Genomic DNA, 27711 nt, shown 5'->3' on the forward strand with positions numbered 1-27711 from the left:
TTAATGCAGCTCAACACAATAAAATCGCCAGCACACGTATTTATTCAGCTAAATATGAATATGAAACCAAAACTTTCAAATTTACATGCAACTTTTGTAACCTCACTAAAAACTAATGAGCCTCCGGTAAAGTTTAAAAGTGGAGTTCAGTTAACAAAGCATTTCGCCCCTTATATTTCCCCATTCCGGGAAGAACTTTTATTAAGAGACCTGTATTTACCGAAGATTGTAAAGTGTGTTTACTGTCAGCTTTATCCTTCCGAAGAATCTAATTATGTAACGAGGAATGATTTTAATATTTTTAATTTTCTCATTCAGTGGTACACAGCGGATTGTTTACGACGAAAAATTACGGTTTGAAATATATAAAGCAGTAAATCATTAACATTACGGCTAAAATTTGCATGTTGTTTACCGAAAACGTGCTGCAATGAATATGTATTTATGGTAAGGGACTTAAGGATGGGGCATATCATTTCAAATCACTGCCCGACTAACCAAATAATTAATAAAATTAGCATTTTTATGCAAGCAATCCAAAAAATATTACCGAAATCGTATTGACAAAAGTTCTACGAGTTAAACATTCTATAAAATGAAGTTAAAAGTACTTGGCTAAGCTTTGCAATTTCCACCAGCAAACTTCGTAAACTCGAGTAATCAGTGAACTATTGTTCCTGCAACTTACAACTTGAATATGTCCAACTTCCAAAGACACTCCGATACAACGGGACTTCCCCGGCATACCTTCCAGTAGTAACAAAGTGATATTTGTCGGAAATTACAGATAATTTAATCGTTGCAGCAAAGCGGTGATAAAAACTTTGCTTAAACCATCCATAAAGTTGATAAAAACAGATGGAGAAATGTACAAGCGTTAATCTTGAGAACGTCGCAGAAAAGAGCGCCCACACTGATGTCCGTTGTGCTCGAGATAACTGTAAAGTTTTAAGGCTCGGGGCCTTTCTCAAAAAGAAAGCCGGCTTCAGCGCTGGCTAAAAGGAGACATTTAGACGAGGAAATATGCTTATTAAGAATTTACGCCATACGATATTCTATTCGAAAAAAATGCTCCGTCAGATAAACGAGGATTTATTCATGATATGCCGCCAAAAAAGCTCCTTTGACTGTCTCTAAGGATAGTAACTTTCGAGACGGAAAAATCCGGCATCATATTTATTAACTTGAATAATATTTATTTTATGCAAGTACAGATGGAGTTTCGAAATGATTTAAGCCACTTGCTGTTTCCATACTAATTGGCTAGTTTCATGAGGATTAACTTGACATTGAAACATTTTTGACCCATAAAAAGTCCAATAATGAAAATTCTTTGAGATATATGGTTAGTTTACACCACCATTATAGTAAAATCAACACTTACAACTAAGTAAATTTAACATATTATGTTTTTGCTGTTATAGACCATTTGGTAACGATTTATTGGTAGTAAAATGGTCACAACATTTTACGCAAAATATATCTGGCTAACATTACCGGTGAGGCAGGAAATTATATTACATCCATTTAATGTTTAAATTGTTCGCTAACTTCGTGAGGTAATTACACTATCCTTACAATGATAACGGTGTCTCTTGCCCCTAGACTAAGCGTCTCTAGGACACGCCCGGGGTCAACAGTGTAGCATTGTCCCTCCGACCCCACAAGGGATCAATCGCAGCGTTATCAATGGCAGCCTGGTCCAGGTCGCAATTCTCATGTACAGTCCGTAATTAAACGTAACAGCCGGCGAAAATGTCGGAACGATAACCCTCCCAACAAATCCAAGTACATTCCATTATCCTTCCGGGGGATGACCAATGGCGTGACCCGTTACATGTGCACACTACGTACGTGGTGGTTGTTTAGCGAACAAATAAAATGTTTAAAGTGGTTTCATTCGGTTTTCTTTTCTCGTTTTCGCGTGTGTGGAATGGGAGTCGTGATCCTCAGGATGTTGGTAATTTAGTGCAGACAAAGGGCCCGATAATGGCTGATTGAGAAACGTCGATTTCTATACGGACAGTTATTACACTCGGGTTCAACAGACGAAATACAAAATAAATTGCACGTCCCCTTTATTGTTACTTTTATTATTATTAGAAAATACAGGATTTGCAGAAATTACTTTATAAAATAGAATGTAGTCGAACAAAAAATGTACTGTAAAAAGCAGCACGTAGATATTTTTTTGAATAACAAGTTCTTAGAAATTTCATTTAGTTCCAATCTAAAATTTCTCTCGGTAATTATGCAAGAGCACAGAGTACTTTTTTCTGATTTGCATGTATGTTAAAATAAAGTTTAGTTGAGAAAAGGAAAATGCAATCCGAAGTAGAAAGTTGAACATCAACCGCACATAAAAATTAGTGTCTCGCTCTCTGTTCAAAAGTGCAGTGGGCGTATGACAGGTGGTCCAGAATAAAAATCAATAACACTTTTGCCTCCAGAGATTTCCCTCTCAGATTTTTAATACGCCCATTTACATTTTGTGTAATTACCCATTCAAACAATATTAGTAACACTGTTCGTTGTAGTGAATATTCGTTTAATCTTCTGCACTAATCATCCATCTTAGGATCAAAATTAGATTTCTAACATATTGGAAACTCATTTGCGACAGTGCAGAAACATATGGAATTAACGAAAACTTTTGTACGGAATATATTAGAGTAGATTGGCCCGCAGCCAACAGATTGTGCCATGTACTGAAAATATTAATCAAACCGTAGTCCTGAGAGCTTCGGAATTTAGTTAAATAATCACTTTAAAAGTAAATGAGGCATCCGAGTGTAGTGGCATTAAGCGTGAATGGTGAGGGTGAAGCTCAAAAATAATTAGACAATTATTTAAAATTACAAAAGCCTTAACAATCGAGTCTTTATGGGCTCGTTTAACGTTTCCGCTTTTTCGGTTTACTATTTTCAACTATCATTGAATTCATCACTTAATTTCGCGATGATGGGAACGAATTAAGTTCGATCGAATTCACGTTTCGATTAGTCGACCGAAGACCGGTTGTAGGCAATCGCAAACACAACTACCGGAAAACAAATGGGACATAGGAAATTGGCGTTCACGTTGAACAATCAAGGCTGAAGGTAATTAATGAAACACACATATTACGTGACACCGCCATGAATACGGATTATGCTTGTGTAAACATACAGAAATTTAAATATATCGTATTGTTACGAGCCGGATGCACTTGGATATTATATATGAAACTAATTTAATTTTCTAGTGTTTATCCTTAACCCCAATATAAAATAATTTCAGTTGTTCATCACCGCTTAAACTTTATTGTACGTTTGATAACGAGGCTTTTGCCAGTCAATTAATTAAATTTTAAATCGCTCACTTGCACCAAACTAACTTTTGTCGAGTTTCAAATTTGGTTTTTGGCGCAGGTCCAAAGCGACGATATTAGGGTTCATAAATTGCGCCCTTGTCGTTGTGAAGTTTGTTAATTATTTTTGCATCCCTATAATTTAAGTGACATTAACCGCAGTTGTGTCCTGGCGAGAATTTATTTTCCCCATCCAGATGGTCCAAACCACCTGTTTTTAAACAGATTGTTTTTTCTTCCATTTTGTCACACTGTTTAGGTGCATTAAACGAAATTTAATTGGGGACATACTCGTATTTTATACGTGTAATCGCTTAGTTTTTACTCGGTACTTTAATAATGTGTAATAAATTAAAAGGAAAACCAAGTCTAATAATCATCACGGTTTGACAAACTTGGTGCTAAAAAGCTCAGAACAGTAATTACGATAATTAGTCAACTTGATTTTCGTAAACTTGGGTATTATTAATGCCAAACCAACAACTATAAGTGTATGTGTTCACAAAAGAAAGTTAATCCTGCTAAAAAATTATCAGCATAAACTACCGAATGTGTTGACCTCAATAAATCATCGGTACCGTTCCTAAAATACGAGAACGTGGAACATTTTGAATAATTCTCTTTCAAACTGTCGTACGTCTCTGATAAATCAATTTGATGGATTAGTTCCGTGGTACGAATTAGTGAATTTTCAGTCACGAATCGATAACGGTTTTTGACAATTTACAGGTTTTGGACAAAGAACCACTAATATTTATAGCCGGCTCATTAATATTATTATAATAATTGTATTATAAAAAAGATTACTTATAGTAAATAAAAAGTAACAACTGATATTTTGAGTTTATTAACGCCAATCACGTTTTTACCATTTATCTGTCCTTATTAAAATTTATTTAAATTAAAAAGCACAGTAAAGTCTAGAAAAAATTATTCACTCAGTTAAAAGGATGTAGAACGTAACATGTATAATTTATTGTTTGACGCAATATTCAGCGGAAAAAGTGAGATATTTGTTAAAAAAGCCATATCCAAGTAAAATATGTCATATTAAAGTTACCCGGTCGCAATACGCGAATTTTAAAATGTAAATTTTTCTCATATTCTACAGTCGCATTAACGTTCTCAGGAAGGAGAATGCCCTATTTCCATGATTTTATTATAACTTTAGAAACTCACTTAGCATTAATGCATATACATAATATCAAGGGACTTTAGGAAATATCTATTTTAATAGTAAGATTTTAACTAAGTACGACCTGGTAGTACGAGTGAAATTTGTAATATGAGTTGCCTAATTTTGCATCACTAAATACGTACTGCATGCCAAAAAAACTCAACCCCTAGAAATGATTTATTTATTTCAATTTTTTTTTTTAATACAGAATAATAATTGATTAACAAATTAAACAAAAATCTTAATCTGACGTCTTAGTCATTAAGAGCCCGTGGAGTAAATTCCTTAAGCGTCGCCTCATCATATCCAACACATGTTCGATTGGGGAAAGGTCTGGAGACCTGGGTGACCAAGGCAGTAAATTTACCTAGGAAGCTCCTAAGGAGTTTAATGTATTCCTAGGAATATGTATACAGGTATTATATTGCTGAAAAATTAGTCCAAAATATCTTCTTATGTAGGAAAGAAAATATGGACCCAAAATGTCATCCACCTATCCCTGGGACGTCACATTGCTACTAATGAAAACTGAAGGTGCCCTGCTATCATAAGCAATAGCTCCCCACATCATAAAACCCACAATGTTGAGAACATGACTCTCCACGGCAAAGCGAGGATCACGTTTTCTCCACGTCATCCTCTTACTAACGCCTGATCATCGTGCATGTCCAAGCAATGGCGTGATTCATCACTAAACATGATCCCTTTCCTCATCTCACTGTTAACCTTCCATCCACCAGTCACTACGTTGGCTTGTTGTTAGAGGTAAGTCCAAAATAGGGCGATAAATCCGTTGCCCACAGGACTTTATACGGAGCTAAACAGCAATCATCATTGAACTCATCCTGTCCCATAGGGCCAATTATCTAAGACGTCAATCTTGTGGCTCTGTGGTAGCTTTGAGTCTTCCGGAAACTCTTAGTCTACCTCTTTTACTCTCTTCACTCCATGTCTGCCAACTTTTTCAAACTCGTTTAACTGGCTAAATTTATTTTTTCTTCGTACTCTAGGTATGTTAAACGTTCAGTATAAATTACTAAAAAAAAAATTGTGACAAAAACTAAACATAAAACCCACAATATGTTTTCCGATTGACTTAAAATTTTAATCATTTCTTATTTCACACGTGAACCAAATGTTATATATATTTGAATTTATAAATTACTCTTCTTTATATTGTGGAGTACAGAAATAAAAGTGCAGCAGCTAAAATAACTTTTTACTAGTATCTTATTAAAGGCGAAATTTAGTAATCAAAACAATAAAATTTTGACGTAAAGTTCAATTATTTCGAATAAAAGTTCAGCAGCTAAAACAACCTTTTATTTGTAACTTTTTGCCAATTAAAAAAAATACATTTTCATCGCAACAATTCAATTGTTTCGAATAAAACAAACAACAGGTTTTAATTAAATTTCGAACACAAACTTCTGCACAATTGGCTGGAAAAGATTTAACTATAAAAGTATTTAAATTCACATTTTAGTATAATTTCCCTAATTAGATTGAATTTTCCATTCCCCATGCAAAACTTGATTTGCTAAGTGGACTAATTTGTTTAACTTCTTCTGTATGACAGAGACAAGCATGTTATAAATGTGGATGGGTATTAAATTTACTAAGAATTTGCATATTATTGCCCCGACGAAGTTCGTTAATAGACTTGCAGCAAGTCAAAATTGTTTAGCTAATCTGCTTAATAATAATGTCGTCCATATTTCACTAAACAAGCGTCATGTTCCACCCTTTAAAACGCGATCTGCGCAGCAATAGAATCCCCCAATAATAAAATGTCATCCAACACGAGTGTTTTTTAAGATAAAATTAATGCGATAACGAGCGGCGCTATCCTTTCGACATTTACTATTGCAAGGGACGGCCCGCAAAGCCCTTAAATATTCATTTAATTATACACTTGTGGTGTGGCCTTACGGATATAAAAGCGGATTTATGTGCCGGGTCTCAATAACAATTCGCGGGATTACATCTCGGTCTCTATGGGCGGACCAAAAAATTAATTAAAACACACTTCGTGTCGTTTAAACGGAGCTAACTCGCCGACTTACAACTTCCAATTTCAAAATTTAATTATTCTACTGCAAAGTTTCCCGAGGAATTACTTCAGACGCTAGTTCCAATCTAAATGAACAACATTTATTAGTAGTGCTACAGCTGTATAGGCAACTAAGAAAACATTGTGTAATTGTGATTCTAAGCTACGTACATAACGCCACAAAAACTATGGTAAGCTGTGTGATTTTTTTATTGTAACACGTATAAATATTTAATAAATAACATTAAAAATTACATGGATCTAAGCACTGGGAGCGGGTTCGGCTGCCTTCTTGTGCGTGTTCTCAAAATAGCACTTGTGGATGAGGAAGGCGGTCTCGCAAGCATCCTGACCCTTTAGTTCCTTGCACTTCTCGATGATGGCCAGAGCTTCCTCCTTGTTGGCCTCAGCGGGGATCTTTTCCTTGACAACATCAATCAAGACTTCGCCCTGGTCGTTCAGGAAGCCGGCCTTTTGGTAGAAACATTTGGCGAAACACTTCAACTTGGGGTCGTCGGAGAAGTCGCCCTGGTCAGCTTTGTCGATGAGGACGGGATCCACGCCGGTTTCCTTGACGCATTCCTCACGGTTTTGCTTGATCTTTTGCTGCTGTTCCTCGGTGAGCTAAAATGAAAAATGTGTTTCCATTATTAATCGGTCTGCGAGAGCGAAAAACGTTGTTTCGCTGGCTAAAATCTAACGAACACGTTCCCGTGGTAGGTCAAATGAATTAGATATTTGCGGCCGTTGTGTATGTGAACCGAAATGACTGGTGAAACAGGCAAAATTTAATTTGTCAGTGTTTAAACTATCGATCCACTGCATATTTTATTAGAACCGTATTCCGGGAAAATCTCCGTTGCAATTTTGTTTTGAAATTTAATGAAAAATATGTGGAAAATTTACTGCGACTGCAATCCTTCAATCCAGATCTGACGTCCGCACCTCAAGTCTTATTGTTACTTCGACTGTCTGTAACGGTCTTATCAATAGAAACAGGATCTGTGCTCGCTCAAACACGCGATCCTTTAAAGCCTTTTCATAAAGATTGAATGAGGAAAATGGAGAAATGATCTGCACCGAGGTCGACTGGTTTAAGGTGATACAAGGTACTATGCAAATTGTACATTATCCCGAGAACAATAAAGTATAGCATGAATAATACTGCTTCATTATCCACGTTGTGTTTGTGCACGTTCTAGTGCGAGGCATAACAAACAATTTTCCAACGGTATCATGTAATACTAATGTATGCTGGTTTATGAAAGAAAAAAAAATCAAGGCACGCATCTAGGACATGAGAACTGGTGACACATGATTTGATTTTAGAGATTATTTAGTAAACAATAATTCAACTCAACGCCTCGGTGCAAGCCAATAAATGAATAAATGACTCACTCACTCGTTTAAAATTCATTTTGTAACTTTAAAGGGATTTATTAATAAAATATTTTCCGCTTTGCATATTACGGTAACATTAATTTCCAATTAAATCGAAATAAACTTGAATAAATGTTTCATAAAAGTTTAATAAAAATCCGCGAATTCAGTTGTATTTAGTAATCGGAAATCGATACTAAATGATATTAAACGTAGCAATTGGAGCAGATTCATTTATTCGATCTAGATAGAATTCTAATGGTTACTTTTAAATAAAGAGACTGCCGTACAGTCGATTTAAAATTCCAAAGAGCAAACACTATTAAATTTAAAATTAATCCATTCCTTTCAGCAAGAACAATACTGTTTCTTTATGTAGACATTACTTGTCGCATATTTGAGTGAAATAATTCAAATAAAACAGTATTCGTGAGGAATGTGAAGACCTGCAGGTTGTCTATTATGAAAACTACATCTCTGGAGATTTCGCAAATTATTCGAGCAAAAGATCGTGTTAAACCGTTTAAACTTTCCCCGAGGTACAAGCAAGTGTTAAACCCTATTTGTACAGTTAAAGTAGAGAGAATTCTAATTAACTTGATGTAGTTATTTGCTTAATGCGGATGAATCTCTTTCAAACCGGCATATTTTTCGAAACGGTTTAATTATTCAGCTCCACCTGAAAATATCTGTTAATTATAAAAATACACGCCGTCCTAATTTCTATTCAATTTGAATAAACTGCATCATCGATACATTTTATCATTCTCTCCTGACATCGACATTTTTTCGTCTAATTGCGCTCTCTTATTTGGCGAAACCGCTTACTTTCTATGCAATCAAGAAACTGTACCGGCATTAAATCAGATTTTAAATGCATTGCGAATAAACGCTGACTGACACATCAATCAATCGTATTAACGCTATCAATCAGATCTGTAAGATAGTAATTACCGAAATCGGATTTGGTGTTGCAACCACCCCCGTGGTTAACGTCAATTGTTGCTGTAATGGCGATATGTAAACCTCACTCAAAATTTATCGTCAATTGGTTATTATTTCAACCGTTTCACGGTTATTCGATCAAATCGATCGACATAATCGACAAAGACTTCCTACTGTTACGGGTGAGTTCAAATTGAACGGCATTGTTAATGCGTTTCAAACCTATTTTCAGGTTGTGATCGTTAAATAAACAGCACTTAATTTTCTCGCTCCAAATACATTTCGCAATCGCTTTATTTATTTGTACAGTTACGATTGTTAAACCCCTGTGACAATTCGTAACACAGTATTTTACAATGCGGTTGAATGTTATGATTGTACGTGGCCTGATTAGCGACATAAATCTATTGGAGAAATATATGTACGGTTCATTAAAATGTACATTCATCGAGATTGGTTGAAACGGTTTGGTTTATAGGAGAATGCCATCCAAATAATGCCTTTTATGTCACGAACAATAGAAATATGGGCGGAATAAAATTGATCGATTGTCGATTGCATTTTGTAGTTTTGGTATTTATTTCATTATATTGTTTTATACCGCATTTCCGTATTATTTTTAATTGTGATAATAACGTTAACTTGTGTGTCACAGACTGAGAATATTGACACTAATTTTTCTAAAGTTCGACCTCGTTTGATTTATACTGAACTACTAATTAATGGGTGAAAATAAAGTAAATACATTTATTAAAAAAGAAAGCTCTTTAGCGACTTGTATTAGTTTTTTTTAATTAATTGAAGCAAACAGGTTTTAAATAATTACAATAATTTATGAATAAATTATAAAATATAATTATTAACAATAATAAATGATCTGGTAAGTATTATAGAAAATCGTATTAAATTATATATAATTAATTTATTTGTATTGTAAATTTGCATTTTCAAGTACCAGATAATTTATAAATTAAAACAAAATGTTAATATAATTTGTAATATATTTTATTAATAAAGCAATTTTTAAATATTTCAATGATAAAGTATTATAAAATATAATAACCATAAATACAAAAATTTTAATTGTTTCCCATTCTCCAATTACACTTTGTAAGCTGCAAAAATTCAGAGCCAACACATAAAAGTTCATAGATTTATAATTATTAAGGAGGACAGCAATTTTATTAACCATCACGAACTAGTTTTGTAAATTCACCGTTTTCTGTAAATAAAAAACTAAGTTGGGAATTCCCGTTTTTTGCTAATTATTAGTTTAACACATTAAAACGTTATTTCTATTGGTACAAAATAAAAAGCTATATTTCGGCAAAAATTAATATTCATTAGTTTTGTTATTATTATAATTATCATAAAAACCACAGCAATTTGGATCCGCCCCAAACAAAAAGACGCCAAGATGGAAAAGATCACTTTTTAAATACACCGGTACGTCAAGAACATGTCACAATTCAGACGGGAACATTTTCGCAGGCTTTTACTTTTTTTTCCACGACTTGAAATGCCACCGGTTTCTCTGGTTGACATTTCAATTTCCGCCAAAATGAAAAAAGCACTTTAAAAAAAATATAGTATACATTATTGAATATTTACCTGGGTGGAAAGTGAGACAATAGTGAGAACCAGCACGATCACTGCGAGACTCTTCATTGCGAACGGTAATTTTCAGTTCTTGTGTCGGAAAGAAATGTTCGGCATTATTCTTTTAATTCCGTTTATATAGCGAAATAGTTCGAGGTCAAGGCTTGGGTATGATCTGGCAAATTGCAATGGCGTTTGTAGTAGGTGAGCAAACACGGTAGGGCGGTATTGAAGCGCTTTCGATGCCGGACCGTTCGATGCATCGCGTCGGACGGATTCTCAGAAAATATTCATTCTCGAAATGAATTAATGCACATGGAAAATTAAACAAGTTGTCAATAATAATATATTATTTAATTATTTCCTTGCATATTTTATTTATTCCTTACACATTTATTTATTTATTTTTTAATATAAATCTTTGGACAAAATTTTACGTAATACATAAGTATTAATTTATAATATTTTTCTATAATTTTATCAATAAATGTCTTGTCTAATTTTTTGAAAATAGCATTGCTCAAATATTTTTAATATAGCTCGTGTTCTTAAGAAAAAGTTACAATTTATCGGCAGTACTATGTTCCCAAACAAAATCTTTTCCATATATAATAAAGTGTGTATATGTAGAAGTTGAAAACAATACTTTTTTTTGCAAACTTGCCACATACTAAACAAACCCTTTATTATATCCTTTTATATGAGATTCTTATAGTACATAAGTAAAGAGTTATAATTTTTTACAATTTTATCAAGAAATGTCCTTTTTTATAATAATTGAAAATTTCATTCATTATGTAAGGAATGTAACATGCCTTGTTATTAAGAGACAATTACATTCAATTTATCTGAAATATTATGTTACTAATTTTCTAGTCAATTACAACCTTTTGTATACGTTTCTTCTTATATCAAATTTATTTAGTATTTAATTTTATAAATTGTACATTGTATGTAGTAGCTGAAAATATATCTTCTGTACAAACTGAAAAGCCATAAATAAAGTAATCTGCACATAATATAAATTTAAACTGATGGACTGATGAAATTATTTTTAATTCCCCTAAAATAAATATAAATTGTTGTGATGAAATTAATTTTTAAACACATGTAATATACCTATTTCTTAAGAACAGTTACAGTACATAAGAAATATTATATTACTAATTAAAAAGTAGACCTCAACCTTTTGAATATGTTTTTTGATAAAAACAATATTTTATTTAATAAATTTTACATACGCAGAATCTGAATGAGAATATTTTTATACAAGCTGGCAGCCATAAATAAAATAATCTGCACATAAATATAAATTTAAATTAATGGACAGATGAAATTCATTTTAATTTACCTAAAATAAATGTAAAATCTTTATTATACCCATTTACATTAATTTTCCTAAATGACAATAATAAACACAGTTATTTGATAGACCTCTGACCTAATCGGTGCTACCCAAAAAGAACATTCAATAATAGTAATTTATATTTAAATTATTTGTATATGTTTTTTTAGTATAAGATTAGTGGGACAAAATTTTAAGTATTGAGTTATAAAAATTTTTTACAATTCTATCAATAAATGTGTTTTGAAAATGTCACTCCTTAAACATATGATACATTTCTCGTTCTTGAGATACATTAATTAATTTAATAATATTAATATAATATTTAATAATTAATCCAATTTATCAAAAATATTATATTACCAATTACAATATGTATCACTTTGTATACTTTTTTATAAAACTTTTTAGTATTTAATTTATTAAATTTTACGTTTGCAGAGACTCATAAAAAATATTTTTTGTACAAACTGACCAGCCATAAATAATGTAATCCGAACATAAATATAAATTTTAACCGATGGACTCGTGAAATTAATTTCATTTTACCCAAAATAAACATAAAAAGTTTTGTTATGCTCGTTTATATTAATTTTCCCAAAATGACGATAATAAACACATTTATTTGTTACATTTCTCATCTAATTTGTATCACGAATTCAATTATAAAATTTTTATTTAAATTATTTATATGTATAAGATTCTTGGGGCAAGTCTATCAAAAAATGTCTTTTTTCTAATTTATTTCTTCAATTACGTAAAGTAACGTAATATCAATACGTTTTTTATAAACTTTTTAATATTTAATTTAATAAATTGTACATATGTACAATACGGTTGGTCAAAAAAATCGTCTATCTACTAAAAAATTTTTTTTTACTTCTAAATTTTATAACTTATAGATAAGTAAATATTATAAAATGTAAAATATATTTTTTCAATGTAATATTTTCGTATTAACATTGTATCAAAATATAAAATTTCGTATAGTGAAATAGATCTTTTTTCTTCTCTATTGATATATTTAATAATATTTACTAAACAAAACTTTATTTTTTCTGAAATTGATAATAAATTATCTCAAAATTCATAACTTAAATGGATAAAATTAAAATATTTTGGATTCGAATGCGACTATCTTCTAAATAATTAGAGTAATCGGTTAACCAGAAGAGATCTTTTTCTAAAAAAATAAATGTTTATTATATTCTTCAAAGATTGACCTCCGATATCTTCTAAACGGTAAGAGTTACAAAAAATTGTAATATACTCTTTTTTGTATAAATTGAACGCTCAATATCCTACAAAAAGTATAAATATAATTTTTCTATACAATTAAGTAACGGCCTATTAAGAGCTCATCTAATTTTTCAATGTCGGAAGTAAAAAAAATAGTATAGATTTTTTTACCCCCCTAATGTAGAAGATGAAAAAGAATATTTTGTACAAACTGAACAGTCATAAATAAAATAATCTGAACATAAATATAAATTTAAACCGATGGAATCATTAAATTAATTTTATTTTATCCAAAATAAATATAAAATAATTTATTATGCTCGTTTACATTAATTTTCATAAATGACGATAATAAACACGATTAATTGATTGATCTAATTTGTGGTACCTTATACAACATCAATCAATTATAGTTTTTTTTTAATTATTTTAAGTATACATTTTTTAAGTAAAATATAAGTATTGAATTTCAATAACCTACATTTCTATCAAGAATGTATCGAAAATGTCATTCCTTAAATACATGTAATGAGCCTCGTTCTTAAGTGACAGATATAATTTATCAAAAAATACTATATTACTAATTAAAAAGTTAATAACAAACACGCCATAAATAAAATAATCTGTACACAAATATAAACTGATGGATTGATAAAATTAATTTCAGTGTACCTAAAATAAGCATAAAAAACTTCATTATATACGTTTACATTAATTTTCCTAAATGACGATAATAAACACAGCCATTTGATAGACCTCTGACCTAATTTGTACTACCCCAAAAAACATTATGTATGAACTTATTTTACCGCACCGCACAACATAAGACTTAAGATGAAAATGCTTCGTAAAAATTCTTTTCCTCGTGTTCGGTTACATGGAATAACTGTAGTAAAAATTTTATGGCACATAAACGTAACAAGGGACCGGCCGATAAAACTCGAACTAAATAATTAACCGGGATTCTCATATTATTTAATTTCTATTTAGTAAAAGTTTCTTAATGTGGTTATTTGGCTTTAAGGTTTTCTGTAGGTGATACCGAAGTGAAATGTGAAAAGTAAAATCTTAATCACTTTCATCCGATATAGAAAATATAAACATTAACACTTGTATCACTGGTTTTTGTTAATAAATAATGTTCGTTTTCAATTCTCTGAAGTATTGTTAAGATTGAATTGTTAATTTTACTTTCTACTTTAAGTATATCATGATAACAATACAACAAATTTACGGAGAGATTTTTCGGGACAGCCCGTCAAAATCACCTTTGTCCCATCGCATCACATTAAGATCCACTTGTTGCAAAATTGAGAAAATCGACCTAATTTCCCGCCAATTTCCGTAAACAGTTCACCGCAACGAGTTCTGTTATCGATGAAATTTGAATTGGGGTCAAACAGTTCTCATCAACGTTCAATTTCTTTTACAGGAAATTTGTACCTTGATATAATAGTAAACGATTTATTTTTCTTATTTTCAGATCATTTTGTACCATTCCTATCACCAAGAGGTAAGTAATTATTATATAGGTATTATATATAAATATCGTAACCCAAAATATGTGTACTAATGCCGGGTAATTAGAAGATCGTTAGTGAACCAATTAGCTTACTGTAAACCGCGTTCGTTAATATTGCATAAATCTTAATATGAACGTTATTAAATGGTCTAGTTGCCTTTGTGGCACATCTGGTTTCGTTACAATGTATATTGTAATGTTAAACTCACAATTTCCTCGATAGGCGTCTCTTACAAAATTAATATAATATAGAAAGTAAGTCAATTATTTTCAAGACACGATGATTATACACATTTTCGTCTCTAATCATCCTTACACAATATTATTATTTTTAACGTTGAATGGACTGTGTTGTAGAAATATTTAGATCTTATCGTATGACGAGATTAACCTATATAACCAATAATGTACGGTGAATGTAATATCCGTAAAATAAATTTGAAAAGCCGACTAAATTATCGAAGATATGGGATGGTTTATTGCTTATAATTCTAAAACCTTAATGAGAAGATGCACTTTACTTTCACTAGCCAGATCGAAACGGTGATTGTATCACTTCTGCAAGCCAAAATGACACAACTGCAATTTAATTTTGATTGATTTATACTCTACTACATAATCTTGTTAATGTCATGAAGTCGGAAGAGGACCCGACACCACAACACATAACTACATGCAAAATTTTGGCAATTATTATTATGAAAGTTTTTGCAAAGAGAAGGGTTTCAGTCGAATTGGGCAATACATTAATAGCATGTCGTGATGTTATTTACTAATTTACAGTCGTGTAATTACTTAAGACAAGTTAATTACTTAACTAAACGTTGGATTTAATGTTATTGCATGAGCTTCTGTATCGTACGGTTTCGTCATTATTTAAAAGAATTAATCAAACTTTTGATGTCTCATAAAAACTGGTAGTACAACTTAAACAATTGAACAATAATATAATTAGTTTCTTGTCACAGTTAATTATTGACTTATTAACAACAATAACAGTCCGGTATTTTTTAGCACTATTCATGAAACTTACCTACAAATTTCCCGGAAATATTATTCACTAATCGTGAAACTTCATGGTTAATATGTTTATTGTTTTACATTGTAATTGTGCAACGCAAAATCACACAATAACTAACCTAATTGTTATAATTAATTTTTGGGAAAATACTAAATTGGTTTTATGTGTAATACACTCATACAATCATGCGATAATAAAATTAATTGTTTTTGTGCTGGCATTATTTCAATTTTTGTGTGCCCCTTTTTGTTCTGTTTCTAGGTAATTATAGCTAGTTTTTTTGGTGAGGTCAAAAGCTCATCTATATCTTTTTAGAGTTTTTAGATAGACTCATCCCTCTTTATCTGTTGCTGGACCAAAAATAAATGTAATATGAATTGTTCTTAAATTTTATTGTTCTTAAATTTTATTGTTTAGCATGAAGTATCTTTTAATTTAATATTGAAGATTGAACGAAGAAAAAAAAAACAATAATTTCTCTATAATCTAATAAATTTATTTACATAATTACAAAATAAATAACAAAAACACGTCACTCCATCATTGGGTACTTAAGCAGATGGAGCAGCAGCAGCTGGTGGGGCGCCGGATGTGCCTTGAGCGGCGGCGGCAGCTTGGGCGGCAGCGATGGCTTGCTGTCTGATGTAGGCGAAGAAGCATTTGTGAATCACGTAGGCGGTATCACAGCTATCGGCTCCCTTGAGGGCTTCACATTTGCGAATGACAGCCAAGGATTCTTCCTTGTTGGCGCTGGCCGGAATGCGGGCTTCGACTACGTCGGTCTTCAAGGAGCCGTCGTCGTTGATGTAGCCTTGTTTCTGGTAGAAGCACTTGGCGAAGCACTTCAGTTTCTGGTCGTTGTCGTCGAACTCGCCGTTGTCAGCCTTGATGACCACATCTTTGTTGGCGCCGGTTTCGGTCAGACATTGGTCTCGGTATTCGAGAAGTTTTTGCTGAAGTGCCGCTTGGTCTTCTTGCTGAGATAGCAAATAAAATAGTGGTTAGTTTTAACCGTGCGAGGAAGTGAACTAAGAGAAATATTCCTTAATTGTTGTAGGTTTGTGGTACAACAATAATGCATTTGCGGTTAAGCATACATTTTAATTGCGATTTACATAATAAAATGGAAAACAGCAAAGCTGGATAGTATTAGCAACCATAGCATAACAATCATAATTTAACCACAAGAAGTAATTTATTAAACGGATTAAATCGCCAGTGGAAATCGTGAGATCTGATGTGCTATGATTAACCCATTTCATATAATTGTTTTAACATAAAAATCGAAGTTGATTACTTATGTAAGCCTTAATTAATTTTCAATATGGAGGTGATTAAAATTAATGACTCTTAAGATTCGTGTTTTTACATTTTTTTTACTTAATTAAATGAAATTATGCTATAATCATATAATGATAAATATCGATTGGTTTGTTTTATTAGAACCGAAAATGTCTGTGACGTGCTCCAAGAAACAGTTTACGCCTCAAACATATTGCTGTTTTCGGCGTAGCTGAAGTAGTTCTTCAGTAGGCAACTAATGTTACGCACTATTTAATTTTGATGAAAATGTGATGATGATGAAACGAAAATTGATGCCTATTTGTATATTTCCTATAAAATTTCACTGATTACGTAACAAGTGAAATTTCTGACGTAATCAAACTAATTAGAAACTTAAATAAGAGAAAATCACTGTCACCAGTCTCCCACAAATATCGATATTTAAACTACCTATGGCAAGAATAATATCACAAATTTCTCACAGTGTCTCTCTTTCACATTCCCATATAAAACCACATCACTGGCTTCCTCTAGTAATACCAACGTGACCACTTTCAAGATCATCTCTTCCTTGAGAGCAATATGTTATTCACATGCTTTAACAATTTTTTAAACAATAATTGTTAGAAGTAATTAATGAAGTAGTACCACTTTTAAATAATTTTATCCTGTAATTGTAGTAATACGACCTACCTGCTTGGAAAGACCGGCCAAAGCGATCACAAGCACAGCAACAACGATGGCTTTCATTTTTGACTTCTTAGCGGTACCCCAGTAAATGACACGGATTAACGAAAATCCGCTTATATATATATGATCAAAAAAAGCAGGAAACCAAGGCCAATACACGATTTCGATTCTTCTAGAAATCTAATGCATTCATTAATATTTTTACCGCCGAAAGGTTATATAGATCCTACGGTTTTTATATTTGTATATATAAGAAATAATTCCACTATATCGATTCCAAACGAGATGTTGTCAACCGAACCTATTAAGATAACAATGATATTTGGATGGAGCCACTACATGACTCACATCATTTGAATTTATAATGATTTTTAAATTAATGTAATATGCAAATTTATTCGTGGCTAACGTAAAAAAAAAAATAATCGATATTTCACCCCAATGTATTATACTTGACTTAATGTCAAAGTGTAAAAAATACAAACAAAACGAATGGAAAAAATTTTTGTTAATCGATTTCTTAGCACTTCCTGATCACGTTCCATAAACGTATCGTTCTAACTTTATTGTTTGCTATTTTGTTTAAAACTAACCCCTCATTCAATTAATTTATTTTTTAAGAAAACGTTTCTGTCTAAATGATGGGCAATAAAAAGATTCAACCCCGGGTATAATGTAAAAGTAAAATTCCAGTTAGAATATATACTTTATTATGATACTTTAACTTTTTGCGGCAGCAGCGGCGGCGGCGGCTTGGGCTTCATGATATTTTCTGTTGTGTTCAAAATAACATTTGTGAACGAGGTAAGCAGTCTCACATGTGTTAGCACCGACGTGTTTCTTGCAAGTTTCAATAACTTCCAAAGCCTTATCCTTGTCGACTCCTTCAGGAATTTTGGACTTAATAACGTCAATTAAAATTTCGCCTTTGTCGTCGATAAATCCGGCTTTTTGGTAGAAACATTTGGTGAAGCATTTCAGTTTGTCGTCCTCGACGAAATTGCCGTTATCAGCTTTTTCAATTAATTCCGGATTCACACCGATTTCCTTGATGCAATCAGCTCGGTACTGGGCTATTCTTTTCTGCTGCTCTTCGGTTAAACCATCCTAAAATATTTCGTATTGAATTAATTATATTAACAATAATATAAAAAATATTTTTAAATTGTTAATATTGTGTTATTCACCTGAACAGAAAGATGAACCACTGCTAGAACTAAAACTGTAAGTGCTGCGAAACTATTCATTGCTGTTTTTATTTACGTCCTTACTCTTTACTGTTCAAAAACTGATTGTAACTACATAATTATTTTTAAAGTATTTATACTCTTATGAAACTGGAGGTCAAGGGCATTTCAGAAAACTTAAGACATAGCACTTAATGAATATGGAATATACATATTAGCTACTTTTTACAGTATACTAATAGATGTGGGTTTGAATGATGAATTTGGGATTACCTTGCTAATTAAATTTTTTAGTGTTTCTTTAAAAGTTGTTTTTCTTATGTTTATCAATCATCTGAGTTATATAGGAAAAGTACTTACTGTGTTTGCATAAATAACTAAAAGAAATTTACTTTAAATTTGTTTTGGTTTGTTATATTAATTTTATTTTGCTATTATAATTATAACAGCATTTCATAAAAACTGTCTAATTTTATGTTGATTGTTTAGTCTGACCAAATAGCAAAACAGAGTTGTTTATTTAAATTTGTGGTACAAATTTAATTATTGAACCACAATTGTTGTTAAAATCAAAAAGGTCAAATAAAAATTGCTATAAAATATTTTTCATTATTTTATTTAATAAGGAGCACATAAATTGTTATAAATAAATTAACTAAAAATTTAAACATTCATAACTGAACAAAATTATTGTTGTCCAGCAGCAGCGGCGGCTTTCCTGGTCTCCAAGAAGTAGCACTTGTGTACCAAATAGGCATTTTCACAGGGGTTGGATCCTACATGTTTCTTGCACAACTCAATTACGGCCAGAGCCTTTTGTTTGTCGGCGCCCTCTGGAATTTTGGCTTCAATCACGTCGAGCAAGATGTCACCTTTCTCGTTGATGAAGCCGGCCTTTTGGTAGAAACACTTGGTGAAGCATTGGAGTTTTTCGTCGTTGTCGGTGAACTCTCCATTGTCGGCTTTGACGATGAGCTCAGGATTTACTCCGGTCTCTTGGATGCAAGTGTCCCTGTATTTGAGGATGAGTTCTTGTTGGGCCTGTTGTTCAGGTGTTGGTTGTTGCTGCTGAAAGGCAAAATTTTTTTTAAATCACGTCCATGTTATAAGAATAAAGGTTTTAAAACGTTCATACGAATAAGTCAATAACTTACTTGAGCATAGACGCAGGCAAGAGCCAAAGCAAAGACGGCAAGGAAGGTGTTCATTTTTGGTTAGTTTATGATTTCGTCTGTGGAATCAATGACCAAACGTTTTGTTCTTTTTGTATATATAGTGAGAATTTTGGAGGTCAAGGACAGTTATGTATTTAAGAATCCACATCAAGAAGTATTGGTTCCAGCTGATGGTAATTAATTCTATGGCGTGATTAATTTCTTGCAAACGGGGATTTTTTTCTGGAAAAAACCTGATATGAAATTTAGAAATCCTTAGTCGTTAAATAAATCAACTGTATATATTTAAACGGTAAATTAATTCAGCTTGATCCTTCGCATTTTCCGTGAGTGATAAATTATATTGGAATAAAATAATTTAATAACCAGTTTAATATTTTTTCTTATTAATTTTGTCCATCTTAATTTATGTAATATTTATTAATTTAAACAAACAATTGCCATTTTAATGGGGGACTAAACAATAACTTGAAAAACAAATAAGTAAATCCTAAATTATATAATTTTGAATATATTATTATAGAAAATTAGCTGTGAATTTAAGTATTTTTCTTGAATTTTTATTTACATATAAGTTTATAGTGAAATTAAACCGCACTGTATACGTGATTAAAATGTATGTGTCATTAAAATACAAAAATAAAAACATAAAGAACCACTAAAATTATAAATTTAAATCATCGCCTTAAGTCATCATGTGATCCCACTAATTTCTTAGATATTAATCCACTTCTGTTATTCGGTGGGTTGTATCAGCACGAAACATTTTAATTAACCGTAATGGTAATCCCCAGCTACAGGCACATATTTAAATTAGATTCTTAAAATTTGTATTTACATATCGCAATATCCAATGTTACTTGGAGGTTACATAATCCAATGTGATGGTCATAATTTCCGATATAAAAAAATAACATTATGGAAACCTGTCTCAGGTCGTCCGTTAACCCATGGTCTTATCTACATGTTTCATAATGTGTTAAGATTAAAGTATATTTTATTCATTTGATTATAATCTGCGAGGACCTAATTAAAAAATCCATTCCAGTTTTTATTTGGGTAACCACTGTACCACTTTTTTATGCAAAAAATTGGAACAAAATTCTTTAGTGTTCAATAATTTTTAAGCTAATATTTGGTAATTTCATATAAATGTAGATTGAACCGGTTCTTGTATAATATTTTATTTTTAGCATGGAAGAGTGTGGATTTGCTATTCTTGATACCCAATTTATTATCTATGCATACACATGTATGTTAACGGTAACCAACCTCATTTTTAATAAGATATATCAACAAGGTGAGATCAGCCCGGCGGTTTTTGTCTGGCAAATAATACGCCAATATAAAATTAAATTAGACATAAAATACCATTAATATTGAAGAAATATGTATTTTTATATGCCAAACAATAATAAAAGTTTACCTTGGGTTTTTATTGAAGTAAAACTCGTTGTTATAATTAAATGAACGGATTAAAAAAAATATCTATTAATATTAACATATCTATTAATTTAATCTAAAAATAATAATTTCCTCAATCAAAAGCGTAATCTTCCAAAGGCAAATTTTAATTACTCTTGCCATACAATATCATCGCATTTTCGCATAATTGAATTATAATAGAATATGCTTTATCCGTTTCAGAAAGATGAGCGCTTCGGCCGAACAGATCAAGAGATTGAATTTGGAGAAGGCGACGAATTTTATGCGACAGTACAGAGATCCCGACTCCAGAGAGTTGAAAAAGCTTTCGGCTAATCAATTTATGGAAGTCTGGAGTCACTACGATAAAGACGGCAAGTAGACAATTATTCTCGCGAAAAAAAAAACGGTAAAAAACGTTCATGATGCGTCTATTAACGGAGATAATTGCCACATAAATTTATCTGAAGTGAGGAGGATTAAAAACCTGAGAGAATATCCCGAAAACTCAATTTCAGATTTTTTCTTTTACAAGCACATTGAAACATAAAAATTTTATTTCAGGTAATGGCTACATTGAAGGTACGGAGCTGGATGGGTTTTTAAGAGAGTTCGTGTCAAGTGCTAATATAACAGACGTGGGACCTGAAGTAAGTAACAATTACCCTTCAGATGATGTGCACATAAAATTAGCAAGTTAATATGTCTTCGGATAATTTTTGTTTTGTTGATTATCGTTAAACATTTCAATGTCGTTACAATTTTTCAGGAAAGGGACGATTTTTCTTTTAAAACATTATCAGTTTTTTATTCTAATTACATGTTTTTTAGGCTGTCTCAGATGACATGTTAGTGGAACTAAAGGCATGTTTCATGGAGGCCTACGACGATAATCAAGATGGTAAAATAGACATTCGAGAGGTTCGACTAATGCATTAAAATTGTCTAATTAATTCGTTCATTTATAACGCTTTTTTAGCTCGCCCAATTGCTGCCAATGGAAGAAAACTTCTTGTTGCTCTTCAGATTCGATAATCCGTTGGAGTCGAGTGTCGAGTTTATGAAGGTACGTAATTTAATATTTTATTTTACGTAATAAAGAAAAACGTGGTGAAATGAACGATAGAAAATGTGTATTTACGCCTTTTTTATTTTCTTGCTCCACCCCAGAATTGGTGAGACAAGCGTACACGTGTACCGATAAAACGTTAAGAGTTGAGGAATTTGCTCGTTGTTTCTCTTTATGTTGCACAGTTTTCTTGAACACGCTCCTAATATTAAATTCTCGTAAAAACCTGGCCGATTCTCCGTATACTTTTGATTTGTATCGGGCCTAAAAGTTCCACATGGCTCTCTAAAAAGTTTCTTTGTTTTTTTTTACGCGTTCCTTTGGCAGATTTGGAGGGAATACGATACGGACGGCAGCGGCTATATCGAGGCTGACGAGCTGAAGGTAAAACGAAATTTTCTTGTCGAGTTGCCACTAAAACTTTACGAGTGCGTCTTTCAGAATTTTCTGCGAGATTTGCTGAAGGAGGCCAAAAAAATAAATGACGTCTCTGAGGACAAACTCATCGAATACACTGACACCATGGTAAATATACCTAGTTTTCCACTTAAAATTAGAATATTTCCTAATCGTTTAAAAAAAGTAAAATCTTATTTACATAAATAAATTCACTTCCTCGTTTTGTAAATTTTTTTAGATACTTTCACAAAGGAAATTTGTAATTATAATATTTTTACAGCTCCAAGTTTTCGATTCTAATAAAGACGGACGTCTGCAACTTTCTGAAATGGCCAAGTAAGTAACTTCATTTTTTCTTATTGTCATTGCAAAAGTTTCGGAACTAATCAAGACCCGTTTGCATTAACTAGGTAAAATATCGACGAACATTTCATCAGCGGTTTGTTAACGAACTTACGAAACTTCTTTGATTTCTCCATTTTCTCGGGTTTGATATTTATTTCTTTGGACACAATAGAAGTTTAGATATTTTGTTTGTTTTAGTGTAGTGTAGGACGACATAAGATAATGTTAGCATTAGTAAATTATCGGAATAATGCATATAATTACTTCACTGTTGTTTCAAAGGGACTTATTGCATTTTTAAACAATTTTAGGCTGCTCCCTGTCAAAGAAAATTTCCTGTGCAGGCAGGTCTTCAAGGTGAGTAAGGTACCGGTCAATTTTTTTACAAATAGTGTCAAACACACATTTTGTATGTGTACGACACATGAAGCAATTTCGCAATTTTTAACACTTCTTCGATTTATTCGAACAAAGTATCAACAAAGTCACTGTTTGTCTTTAAACCAAAATTTTTGTTGTTGATTATTTGTTCACTTTTAAAACATTTATTAATACACTAAACAGTTCTGCAAAATCTTTTAGGCTACTACTATTTCCAATTATGGCTATTTTTTCTATTTGCACTTACCTAAAGTAATATGCACTCTTAGTAGATTTAATTAAAAAAACTAAATTTTATATCAAAAATTAAATCAAAATTTTAGAGAGGTGATTAAAACGTAATGGGTAAACTGAGATGACGTAAATTACATAATTAAATAAATGTTGCACGGCTTTTCTTGTCTGTCTTTGTGACTAATCAACATAGGAAGGAATAGAAGTAAGTAAAACTGATTACTACAAAATACCTGTACCACGGAAAGCTTGGTAGTGTGTCATAGGACGGAGAATGTATAGTCTTTATTCATCGTATACTGTGCAAATTTTAGTCTTCATTAAAAAATGCATTAGTGCAAAGTGCTAAAGTAATTAGGTGTATTAGCAGAAAGTTGGAACTTAAATAAAATTTTTATTTTCTCCGAACCTCAAATATACACGACACTGGATTATTTATGTTGAATTGTGACTGACTATCCACGGTTACTTAAGCAAAACATAGTTAAAAGTCTCATGAAGCGAATAATCCATTTATGCTAACATTAACTCGCTCATTCAAGATGCATGCAAACAATTCTACAATCGAATAATCATAAACTGTAGGAAAGCCTCACTTCAGTACGATTATCAGCAAATGGAAATTGCTACTTGCACGTTCGTTAATGGTCCCTGGTTCTACGACATTAATTTAACGTTTATTTTGTCGGCTCAGGTTTCAGACTATACATTTGAAGTCATTGTAACTGTAGTTTGTAACTAAGCAAGATTAGCACTGGTTTTGGAGGACTATCTCGCACAGCTTCGTCCCTACTTGCATAAAGCATGTGTGCACCCACTATTTTCTTACATACAAAACCAACAAACATACATCACCATATTTGTAAATAAATGTAGTTAACGATGTCATGAAAATACTTTCGTGATTTTTTTAATCTGGTGACATTGTTAACTGTTGTTAATGTACAGTGTTTTCGGTTCGACTGGCTATTTATTTATTTGTTTTTGTTAAGGGCGCCACTAAATTGACCAAAGATGACATCGAACGTGTTTTTGCATTATATGACAGAGTAAGCAATACAATTAATTAACTGATTAACTGTGATCTATCGTAACCAATTTACAGGACAATAATGGTACAATCGAGAACGAGGAGCTCAGGGGCTTCTTGAAGGATCTGCTGGAGCTGGTCAAAAAAGTATGCAATGAAAATTAAACTAATGTTAAACGAGTTGGCAACAATAAAAATATAATCGTAGGATTACGACGCCCAGGACTTGCTCGACTTCGAGGAGACCATTCTACGAGGCGTCGACTACAACCAGGACGGCAAAATCAACAAGAAGGAGTTGACGATGATACTTCTGGCGATCGCGAAGCACAACCAGGAGGAGGAAGCCACCGCATAAAATCATCGAACGCCAACAGTTTAAAATAAGTGTAGCACAAATGTTAGAAAACGGAAATATAATTTACTCTAAATGTAACACCAAAATTCCAACGAAACTTTTTATTCCTTATGTCGCAAAATGTTTCGTTGGGGTAGATATTAATGTAAGGGCGTTTAAAAAAAATTTCATACTATGGGTTGAAGATGCTCATGTAGGACAAACTTAGGGAGAATTAGAATTAAACTTTAACAAGTTACCCGTCCTTTAACCACAATATGGGGATCGCGTCTTCAGTCCATTGAATTTTCATGGCTATGATTCAAAACATACTATACACTATATTATATACGTATGCTTATAGATTTCATGTATAGTTCTTATTAGATTATATTTCTTTGTCCTCTTATCCTGTCAGGAGAAGTACTGTGGTGGATTTGGAGCGAGATTGAAAATATTGCATCGAATTCGCCCATGTACGTCTTGATTCTTCTTCAAATCAACGAATAATTATGCCTAAGGCTTTATATGCCAATAACGGCTATTAAATGTGTTGTGGTTGTAATTTTTTATATATTAACTGTAGTTGATGTTAAATTATAGGGTCGACAAGAATTAGATAATGCATTTATCTACTAATATTCACGCAGTCTCATCGTCTTTGCCTACGGTTGTTCTGGTTGCATAATCAACGGCGCAGACGATATTGAATCATGGCAATGTGAATATATATTTCATTGCAAAGAGTTCAGATAATCTAAGAGACACCAATATCCAAAAGACTAGAATATACATATTGTAGAACTTGACTTTTAAAAAAAATTCTTGAAATCTTCAGCTTTTGTCGCACAAGCGTATTCGTTCAAGCACAAGTTAATAAAAATAAAACTATTTCATATCTTTAACCAAAAAAAATATAACAGAAGTGATGTATTTAGGTAGATACGTTATTTAACTGTTGCATGAATTATTAGGTAAATTTATATGAGACTTGTTATTTCGTGGTACCGATTTTTAACAGTTACTAAGTGTTAATTATAGGGTTAATCAACAGGAAAACGCAATAGATCTGGCTAAACAGTAGCAATTGAGATTTAGACTTGTCTAACGTTTAAAATCTTTTACTTGTAGTTCTTATCAATATAATTATACCTTAATTTAAAACTTTGAAACTTCTTTGTCATTCAATCATTTATGATTTGATGTCTCAGTAGGTTTTAAAATCAGCTAGACACACTTAAGTCTCAATTGTTAACGATAATATTATTATTAATAATAATTATTATATGTACTATTATATGGATATTTTGATTCAATTAAACTGGAGCTCCGAATATTAAATTAAAGCTTTCGACGGTAAATAATATTAGATGTAACGACAATCTAATTTAAAATATAATCATTAGAAGATTTACAAAAAAAAATAATTAAATGATTTTTTATTAAGAGCAAGCATATCTTGTAGTTGAAACAAATGTCAAAATTGGGAGAATGTTTCTTAAACATACAAAACTACATGAATTCATTGGATTTCCAAATGTTAGCAAATATTAAAATGAATTGAAATCACTGCATTAAAAATATGTGTCAAAATAACATGTAATTGTTTAACAAAGATTCTCTTCAATTATGTACAAGATTAATCCGCTAAACAAGTTTTGTACTTATGAATTACATATGTATGTAAAAATATAATCTGTGTTAACATTAATTAAAATCAGTATTATAAAAATAGGTTTAAAGTCAGGAGCAGATGGAGGATATTAAATTGATATTTGCCTAACTAATAACATATCCATATACAAAAAGTAGGAAATATATCAGGGACTCATTTTTTATAATACATGATAATGGTTAATTTATGTAACACTAAACGAAGTTATATAAATTACATTTAAAATTTCTTGGTGCTCTTTAAAATTAATAAATACAGGATGAGAAGTCTGCTCCTGAAAAGGCTGAAATATTCACGAATAACGTAAATGATAATCGTAGTAAAGTAAAGCTGAATCAATTATTCGTGATAATCAATAGGTAAATTTTTGTACTCACTTTTTTCCACAGTTTTGTATTGGCGCTTTCCACTGTTAGATAAATTACATTAGCATTATATTTGTTTATAGCTCTTTACCAATTTTTCAAATGGTGTTTATCCTATCATGTAAATTATAATAATTCGTCCACTTTGCATATCTGTGTCCTTTAATGTGCATTATTGTATATAAAATGTTTTAATATATAAAATATTTTACTATTTCAAATGTATTTAATGATTTAGCTAGTAATTGTCTCATTTGTATATTTTTATATGATTAACGTTATCGTTTTCAATGAAATCTCTACTTCATGTCTTTTTACGTATTTAATTTATCTTATAACTTATTAAAATCTATATATATAAAGTGTTGCCAAAGTTATTGTTGTAAAATAATTAACTAATTATGCACTGTAAATAAATGATTAAATGTTCGTTAAAGGCAATTTATTTTTTCACCCTTGTCCCAATCCCGAAGAATCGAAATAAT

At 31.7% G+C, this 27711-nt stretch overlaps 5 protein-coding genes across 8 annotated transcripts in view; 1 reads left to right on the top strand and 4 right to left on the bottom strand.

The window, feature by feature from the left end:
- The window catches only part of LOC109595351 (calbindin-32), a 94856-nt gene extending 67201 nt beyond the window's left edge, over window positions 1-27655 (top strand). For 2 of the 4 annotated variants that reach the window (XM_020010693.2, XM_020010700.2), the window contains 13 exons: window positions 14571-14600; window positions 21614-21765; window positions 21956-22041; window positions 22223-22312; window positions 22371-22457; window positions 22788-22844; window positions 22902-22985; window positions 23140-23195; window positions 23516-23561; window positions 24013-24024; window positions 24812-24868; window positions 24925-24996; window positions 25058-27655. In XM_020010693.2, coding sequence (XP_019866252.1) covers window positions 21618-21765; window positions 21956-22041; window positions 22223-22312; window positions 22371-22457; window positions 22788-22844; window positions 22902-22985; window positions 23140-23195; window positions 23516-23561; window positions 24013-24024; window positions 24812-24868; window positions 24925-24996; window positions 25058-25207 — 945 coding nt within the window. In that variant the 5' untranslated portion in view covers window positions 14571-14600; window positions 21614-21617 and the 3' untranslated portion in view covers window positions 25208-27655. The remainder of the gene's footprint in view (window positions 1-14570; window positions 14601-21613; window positions 21766-21955; window positions 22042-22222; window positions 22313-22370; window positions 22458-22787; window positions 22845-22901; window positions 22986-23139; window positions 23196-23515; window positions 23562-24012; window positions 24025-24811; window positions 24869-24924; window positions 24997-25057) is intronic. The other 2 variants (XM_020010716.2, XM_020010708.2) reach the window with 2 other exon arrangements.
- On the bottom strand, window positions 6772-10669 carry LOC109595395 (general odorant-binding protein 56d). The gene is made up of 2 exons (XM_020010746.2): window positions 10516-10669; window positions 6772-7203 (listed from the first exon to the last, which is right to left on the bottom strand). The coding sequence occupies exons 1-2, from the start codon at window positions 10570-10572 to the stop codon at window positions 6841-6843; spliced, it is 420 nt and encodes a 139-aa protein (XP_019866305.1). The 5' UTR covers window positions 10573-10669; the 3' UTR covers window positions 6772-6840.
- Window positions 16105-17760, bottom strand: LOC126266438 (general odorant-binding protein 56d-like). Its single transcript, XM_049970370.1, has 2 exons — window positions 17608-17760; window positions 16105-16607 (listed from the first exon to the last, which is right to left on the bottom strand). Exons 1-2 carry the CDS (start codon window positions 17662-17664, stop codon window positions 16182-16184), a joined length of 483 nt encoding a protein of 160 aa, XP_049826327.1. The 5' UTR covers window positions 17665-17760; the 3' UTR covers window positions 16105-16181.
- LOC109595083 (general odorant-binding protein 56d) lies at window positions 18298-18945 on the bottom strand. Its single transcript, XM_020010368.2, has 2 exons — window positions 18792-18945; window positions 18298-18711 (listed from the first exon to the last, which is right to left on the bottom strand). Exons 1-2 carry the CDS (start codon window positions 18849-18851, stop codon window positions 18325-18327), a joined length of 447 nt encoding a protein of 148 aa, XP_019865927.2. The 5' UTR covers window positions 18852-18945; the 3' UTR covers window positions 18298-18324.
- Window positions 19392-20097, bottom strand: LOC109595376 (general odorant-binding protein 56d-like). The gene is made up of 2 exons (XM_020010727.2): window positions 19946-20097; window positions 19392-19859 (listed from the first exon to the last, which is right to left on the bottom strand). Exons 1-2 carry the CDS (start codon window positions 19997-19999, stop codon window positions 19479-19481), a joined length of 435 nt encoding a protein of 144 aa, XP_019866286.1. The 5' UTR covers window positions 20000-20097; the 3' UTR covers window positions 19392-19478.
- Window positions 27656-27711: the final 56 nt, after the last annotated feature.

This window comes from Aethina tumida, chromosome 1, assembly GCF_024364675.1.
Source record: "Aethina tumida isolate Nest 87 chromosome 1, icAetTumi1.1, whole genome shotgun sequence".
In the NCBI taxonomy this organism is placed as follows: domain Eukaryota; kingdom Metazoa; phylum Arthropoda; class Insecta; order Coleoptera; family Nitidulidae; genus Aethina; species Aethina tumida.